Here is a 7,542-nt window from a genome sequence, read left to right on the forward strand (position 1 = left end):
CCCCACCCCTCCCCCTCCCCATGGCCTCTCCCCCTCCCTCATCCCTCTCCCTCCCACCCCCACCCTTCCTAAAGTACGTTGCATCATTACTGGCTTAAATGCACGTTGCATTCTCTGTGACTGACAATAGCATCAGACCCGCCTGTCCAGCGGGGCCCGGCTTCCGTGACGGAAGGCTCCCTTGCTGGTCCCTCAGCCCTGATTCTGAGTCAGGTCCAGCCACCCGCTGCTACACCTCCTAACTGGTCACTGTGTCTATGTGGCCACTTCTGTATCTCCACATCTTCATCCACAAGCAGGAGAAAAGGGGGCTGACGGGACCCGCTTGCCCACTAAGACTGTAGGAGATCTGGGGGGCCCTGGACCCCACCTGGGCCCCTTTGTAGTCACCCCCCGGGGAGCCGTGTGGCCTCCTGCAGCCTCAGGTGGCCGAGGAGGGGTGGGAGGTGCAGCTGCGGAGGGTGGCTGCGAATGGAGGGGGGGATCCTTCCTGCTCAGCCCTGGGTACATGGGCCCAGCAGGTGACAGCCAACTGGGAGTGGGGAGGAGGACCCAGGTCAAGATCAAGTCATCCCAGCCCAGCGAGGTCAGCACGGGCCCCCCTCACCGGAGCGGAGCCTGGTGAGGGGCCAGACGGGCGGGCGGGAGGCGCGAGGAGCCAGGGCCTCGTCCCGCCTGCTCACCCAGCCGTGTGCCCCGCCAGGTGGATGAGTACACCGTCCGGTGCCAGCAGGACCTGGGGGAGCTCATCATCATCCGTCTACACAAGGAGCGCCACTCCTTCTTACCCAAAAACTCCTGGTACTGTAACTATGTGCAGATCTGTGCGCCCGGCGGCCGCGTCTACCACTTCCCCGCCTACCAGTGGATGGATGGCTACGAGACCCTGGCACTCAGGGAGGCCACAGGCAAGCCCTCGGCACCCCACCCCTGCTTCCCACCTGCCTGTCACCTGCCGGGCCCCCACGGGGACTCCTGGGAACACCTGATGCTCTCACGCGTCAGCGTCACCCTCGGTCACTGTGGGCCCGGCTCAGGGCTGCAGCCTCTGCAGGGAGACAGGTCGGAGGCTGGGGCCACCCTCAGCGTCTCAGGACCCCAGGTCCGGGCTGAAGACAAGCGTGCTCTCCACTAGCTCCCCCTGCAATCTCGCCCCTGACTCCTGCCACTGTACGGAGGTCCTGGGTGCCCTGAGCATAGGCCTCGGGGGCCCCGTCTATGCCCAACGGCATGTCCTGCTGCTCCAGAAAGATCCCCGTTACCCCAGCGAGGTCTGTTCCTGCAGCGGGCGCCTCGTCACCGATAGGGAGGCCCCGTCGTCCCCGCTGCTGCCTGTTCTGTTTGGAAGGCGCGTTTGCTCATCGGGTCTCCATAGGATAGAGCGTGAGGGTCCGAACCTTGTTATGGGGGCCCTGGGCGTGTGTCCGAGCATTTTGTGGACTTGAGGGGATGTTCTATTGCCCCAAAGGGCTCCCCACCGCCCCAGCAGGCCACCGTATATCCCTAACAGGGCTCAGTGCTGCTCCGGAAGGTCCCCCTTCATGCAGCAAGGCCCCATCACGGCCCAGCACGAGGCCCTTCCCGGTGGCGGGCTGGCTGGCTTCTCCCTGGTGCCTGGTCAAGGCCGCCCAGGCGCTCGGTTGCTCCCCTGGGAGAGGGACAGGGGGCGTCTGAGCTCCTCGCGTCTGCCCCCGGCCACTGCCCTTGTCTGGTGGCCGTGGCTCTGCTTCCTAATATGTGGCCACTACGTGGGGGCTGCACGCTTGTCTTCTTTTGTCATCTTGGCCCCACCGTCCAGCTTCCGGTTAGCCTCCCTCCCGGTGATAGGAGGGCAGAGCACAGACGTGGGGGTCCGGCGGGAACTTGGGGCTCCACCGCGCTAGCAGCTGATCACCCTCCTCGTCTCTCGTGTCCCCCGGAGCAGGCGAACAGAGCCGGAGCTGGGGAAGGAGGCGGGGGCAGGGAGGCGCAGGCCCGGGGGGGGGTGGGGAGGCCGAGGGGAGGGGCTCCCCGGGGAGGCGGGAGCACCTCCGCGTGGCCCCAGGTTCAGACCGCATGGACGCAGGGGAAGGGCAGGGGCTGGACGGCCGGGCAGGAATGGGGCCGGGCGGGGCAGCGGCCTGTAAAGCGGGGCAGGGAGGCCTGAGTCACGGGCTGGGCCCTTGCAGGCGCACGGCCCCCACCCCGGGGATGAAGCCGACCTGGGTCTCCGGGTTGGACGCTGTTCGCCCAGAACACAACACGGGCTGAGGGAGACCGAGGAAGGAGAGGGCGGTGAAGGGGGCCTCACGGGAAAACGACCCGGCTGCCACATAGGCACGTGCCAGCCTGGGACTTCCTGCTGGGACGCCGGGCAAAGACAGGCCTGGGTTCGGATCTCAGCTCCTCCACTTACTAGCCGGACATCTGTGTATACTTCAGACCTCTTCTAAGCCTCAGTGTCCCCCTCTGTAAAATGGGGCTAACAGCAGTACTGACTTCATGGGGTTGACGTGCGAATCCAGTGACCTAGCCTCTAAAAGGAGACTTATTTATTTATTGTTTATTTATTATTATTATTATTATTATTTATAGGAGAAAGAGAGAGACAGCGTGAGCAGGGGAGGGTCAGAGAGAGAGGGAGTCACAGACTCAGAAACAGGCTCCCGGCTCTGAGCTGGCAGTCAGCACAGAGTGCGACGCGGGGCTCAAACCCACGAACCGCGAGATCATGACCTAAGTGAAAGTCGGACGCTTAACCGACTAAGCCACCCAGGCGCCCCTGTTTATTTATTTTATTGAGAGAGAGCGAGAGCAAGCAGGGGAGAGGCAGGGAAAGTGGGACAGAGGTTCCGAAGGGACTCAAACTCACAAACTGTGAGATCTTGACCTGAGCCAAAGTCAGCTGTTCAACCAAATGAGCCACCCAGGCGTCCCTGAAAGGAGTTTTAAAAAGTCTTAAAGCCTTGGTGGTTGTTAGCGGTGGTGGGTGAGGGGCCAGGAGCTGACTGCCTCTTTCAGAGCCCAGCTGATGGGTTTCTCTCTCTATAACATTGACTTTTCTCCTTGTAAAATGAGCACCCTGATCTGGTCCCTTAGCTGAAACTTTGGGGGCCTGGGTGTTTTGAAATTCAGATTTCATTTAGAATCCGTGTGCACATATACATCTGTATCGATATATTCCATTCACACACTCCATACATTATGTCCTCCATCCATCAGCGCACCCCCCAGTCAAACATACGAATATTTCTGCAGCAAAAACTATGAGTAGTTACACCAAGTGAGTTCAGTAAAGACTGTGTATAGCCTCACGTTTTGCCCACCCAGTATTTGTGCCTAACGTGTGGAAAAGAGCAAGTAGATTTCTATAGTCTGAGACTTTGGAATCGTGGAAACTGGCTCTCCGGCCTATAAAAATAGTCACCTGCCTTCTAAGGTTGCTCCCGTGTGGATTAGATTATTATTAAAAAAAATTTTTTTTTAATGTTTTATTTCTTTCTGAGAGAGAGAGAGAGAGGCAGTGTGAGCAGGGGAGGGTTAGAGAGAGAGGGAGACAAAGAATCCAAAGTGGGCTCCAGGTTCTGACCTGTCAGCACAGAGCCTGACCCGGGGGCTCGAACCCACGAACCGTGAGATCATGACCTGAGCCAAAGTCGGACGCTCAACCAACTGAGCCACCCAGGCGCCCCAAGATTATTATTATTTTTTAAAGTTAATTTATTTTGAGAGAGAGAGACATCAAGAGCAAATGAGGGGCAGAAGTGGGAGGCGGGTGGGGATCCTAAGCAGGCTCTGTGCTGTCAGTGCAGAGCTGGGCACCGGGTCTTGAACTCACAAACCGTGAGATCATGACCTGAGCCCAGATTAGAAGTGGACGCTTAACCAACTGAGCCACCCACGTGCCCCTGGATTAAATTATTAATGGAAGTAAAGTGTAAGTGTTTACCAAGTGTCTGGTACCTAGTAAGCGCTAAATAACTGTTCTTTAATAGAGTTTTAGTGGGTCCAGAAAACGGGCCACCTTGAAGCAGCAGGCCCAGCTTCAAGGTAGAGAGAGAGGGTGCAGGGTGGTCCTTGATCCTTTAGTCTGAGTTTTTGGGAGGAGACGCGCCCCCTCTCCCTGGGTAAACCTTCCCCATCCTGGTCTGCGGGCCCCCAGAGCCGGTCTAGAGGAGCTGAGTTCTGATCCTCGACCTGGGCAGGGGTCAGACCTTGAGCCTCTCCTTCCCTCTCCCTGCAGGAAAGACGACTGCAGACGACACGCTGCCGATCCTTCTGGAGCACCGACGGGAGGAGATCAGAGCCAAGCAGGACTTCTACCAGTGAGCAGAGGGCGGCAGGGGCTGCTGGGCGGCAGGGGGTCGGGGGTCGTGGCTTGGCCTGCGGTCCCGGCTTGGTGCATGCGCATCAGGGCCCACCGTCTCGGCTTCTCTCTGCAGCTGGAGGGTCTTCGTTCCCGGCCTGCCCAACTACGTGCACATCCCCAGCTACCGCCCACCCGCCCGGAGAAACCCCAACCGGCCCGAGTGAGGACCCGAGGCTGCCCTGGGGCCCGGCCTTGGCTCANCCAACGGAGGCTGGGGGCTTCCCGGGGTCGGTGGTCTTCCTCTGTCCAGGGCCTCAGCCCCATGCCTCACTGTCCCTGAGGGGGGCCGGGCCGCCCGGCCCGGGTCGTGACGCCCTCGCCGCCCCTCCCTCCCCAGAGTACGTGGCCGAGCACTGGGCAGAAGACAGCTTCTTCGGGTACCAGTACCTCAACGGCATCAACCCAGGGCTGCTGCGCCGCTGCACGCGGATCCCAGACAAGTTCCCCGTCACAGACGACATGGTGGCCCCGTTCCTGGGCGAGGGGACGTGCCTGCAAGCGGAGCTGGAGGTGAGGCCCCATCCGGAGGAGACCCCTGGGCTCCCCCCCTCTCCCCACCGCCCAGAGTGCCATCGGCTCCTGTGTTCCCCACTCGGGTCTCTGGCCAGTCCCTGCTCTTGGGGCACCCGGGCCCTCCGCACCCGGGGCGTGGGTCCCAGGTTCCCGCGCCGGTGCCCACCCGCCCTCCCCTTCCGGCCCCTTCCAGAAGGGGAACATTTACCTGGCCGACTACCGCATCCTGGAAGGCATCCCCAGCATTGAGCTCCACGGGAGGAAGCAGCATCACTGCGCTCCCCTCTGCCTGCTGCACTTTGGCCCGGATGGAAACATGATGCCAATCGCCATCCAGGTGCCCGCGGGGCAGGCGGGGGCCGCTGTGGGCGGTGTGGCCAACCCCAGGGCCTGCTGTGTGGCCCTGCGTGTGCGCCTTGGGCCGAGGCGTCCCTACAATACCACGCGCTGCTCGTAGGCCTGTGCACGAACTCGGCTCTCTGGGCGTGTACTTGTGTGCAAGTCCCCGTGCGTTGAGTGCTGCATCCTGGGTGCGCATGTGCACAGAGGTGACCAGACGGGAACATGCTTGGTGGCTCAAGCTTGTCTCTTTGGGTCCAGTCATTCATTTACTCGATAAAGCAACACCTGCTGTGGGCCAGCCCTCTGCTGGAAACACGGAGCCAATCAGTGTTCCTGGCAGGAAAGGGAAGTGAGGTCCTATGTTCCCAGGGGTCTCCACCAGCATCATGTCCAAATTAGAAAAAGGCACCCCTCGGGGGAGGGGGGTCAGCCAAGCCCTGATGTTCCTGACTCATTAGTAGAGCAGCATAGGCTAGATTTCAGTGATTCCTCTGCCCCAGGGGGCTGGGTACCCTTGTGCAGTGCACAACTCCTACAGCTGAACGGGGCGGCTGTGGGGTTGAAATAAGAGTCTTCTCAGGCAACTTGTGAGCTGCTGCTGCTGCTTCTTCTTCTTCTTCTCCTTCTTTTTAAATTTATTTATTTTGAGAGAGAGAGAGAGAGAAAGAGCACAAGCAGGGGAGGAACAGAGAGAAGGAGGGAGAGAGGAAGAGAAAAATCTGCCAGCGCAGAGCCTGACCCGGGGCTCGAACTCGCGAACCGCGAGATCAAGCCTGGAGCTGAAATCAAGAGTCGGACGCTTAACCGACTGAGCCCCCAGGCGCCCCTTGTGCGGCTTCTTAAGGAATGAGTGGGAGCTGCCGACTAGAGAGAGGGAGTGGGGGAAGGCGGTGCAGGCAGAGGGGACAGCAGGAGCAAATGTGGGGCGGGGGAAGGGCCCTGGTGTGGTCCGGGGACCAGAGGGCGTGGAGTGTACGGAGTGGCGGGCCCATGTGTGTGTGTGTGTGTGTGTGTGTGTCTGCCCTCACTTAACGCTCCCTCCTTGCCTGTCCCCAGCTCAGCCAGACCCCGGGGCCCGACAGCCCCATCTTCCTGCCGAGTGACTCCGAGTGGGACTGGCTGCTGGCCAAGACGTGGGTGCGCTACGCCGAGTTCTACTGCCATGAGGCCATCTCGCACCTGCTGGAGACGCACCTCATCGCCGAGGCCTTCTGCCTGGCCATGCTGAGGCAGCTACCCATGTGTCACCCTCTCTACAAGGTACGGCCGTGGCCTTGGGGGCCTCGGAGGGGCCCCTGCTCGCTCTGCACGGAGAGGGACGCCACCGAGACTTGGGGAGGCCGCCGGGGACCCCCCGAGAGAGGGCTCGGGGTGGGGACTTCCCAAAGTCAGAGGCTGTAGTGCGGCACAGGGAAGGGGGTGCCGCGGTGCTCTGGGGGGGGTAACCGCGGTCCCCTCCCCTTGGCTTTCCCCGGTAGCTCCTGGTCCCCCACACCCGCTACACCATCCAGATCAACAGCATCGGGCGCGCCCTCCTCCTCAACGAGGGGGGGCTGTCTGCCAGGGTAAGACCCTCCCACCCCCACCCCCAGCGAGGCATCCGCCGCCCTGCCGGCCTTTGCGGGGGGACGAAAAGCTGGACTTCCCACTTGTCTTTAGATTGGGAGGGGGCACGGCCTGGGGGGGACCGGTTTACGGGGATGCAGAGGGGGGCGCCCGCCCGGAGCGCGGGAATCCGCGGGGTGCGGGGTGGAGGGACGTCACCAGGCTGCGGGGTTGGCGGGGGGACCCTGCGGGCCTCAGCGTCGCCTCCTCCCTGACAGGGCATGTCCCTGGGCCTGGAAGGCTTCGCGGAGGTGATGGTGCGGGCTCTGTCAGAGACCACCTACGAGAGCCTCTACCTCCCCAATGACTTTGTGGAGCGCGGGGTCCAGGACCTGCCGGGGTATTATTACCGAGACGACTCCCTGGCGGTGTGGGACGCGCTGGAGAGGTGAGGCCGGGTCGGCGGTGGGTGGCACTTGGGGCGGACGCCCTCGGAGGCCGGGGCAGGCATGGGGGGCTTTTAAGGACCTGACCCCAGCCTGGGTGGGATGCTGTGTTGGCCTCTCTGCACGTGCCCGCCCCCAGGCCCGGGGCACGCTGGGGGAGGAAAGAAGAGCGGGGAGGAAAGAAGAGCGGGGAGGGCAGGGGGAGGATCCACACTGAGGCCCTTCTCCCCCCCCATCAGGTATGTGACAGAGGTCATCACCTACTATTACCCCTGTGACGCAGCCGTGGAGGGTGACCCAGAACTGCAGTCCTGGGTGCAGGAGATATTCAAGCAGTGGCTGCCAGGG

General features: G+C 61.7%; 1 protein-coding gene across 1 annotated transcript in view; it reads left to right on the forward strand.

The window, feature by feature from the left end:
- Positions 1 to 7,542, forward strand: part of ALOX12B (arachidonate 12-lipoxygenase, 12R type) — a 13,092-nt gene that overhangs the window by 774 nt on the left and 4,776 nt on the right. The window contains exons 2-10 of the mRNA XM_077746736.1: positions 704 to 908; positions 4,223 to 4,304; positions 4,422 to 4,508; positions 4,630 to 4,858; positions 5,055 to 5,198; positions 6,260 to 6,463; positions 6,682 to 6,768; positions 7,027 to 7,196; positions 7,434 to 7,539. Of these exons, the coding sequence (XP_077602862.1) occupies positions 704 to 908; positions 4,223 to 4,304; positions 4,422 to 4,508; positions 4,630 to 4,858; positions 5,055 to 5,198; positions 6,260 to 6,463; positions 6,682 to 6,768; positions 7,027 to 7,196; positions 7,434 to 7,539 (1,314 nt within the window). The remainder of the gene's footprint in view (positions 1 to 703; positions 909 to 4,222; positions 4,305 to 4,421; positions 4,509 to 4,629; positions 4,859 to 5,054; positions 5,199 to 6,259; positions 6,464 to 6,681; positions 6,769 to 7,026; positions 7,197 to 7,433; positions 7,540 to 7,542) is intronic.

This window comes from Crocuta crocuta, unplaced genomic scaffold, assembly GCF_008692635.1.
Source record: "Crocuta crocuta isolate KB4526 unplaced genomic scaffold, BGI_CrCroc_1.0 scaffold139, whole genome shotgun sequence".
Classification (NCBI taxonomy): domain Eukaryota; kingdom Metazoa; phylum Chordata; class Mammalia; order Carnivora; family Hyaenidae; genus Crocuta; species Crocuta crocuta.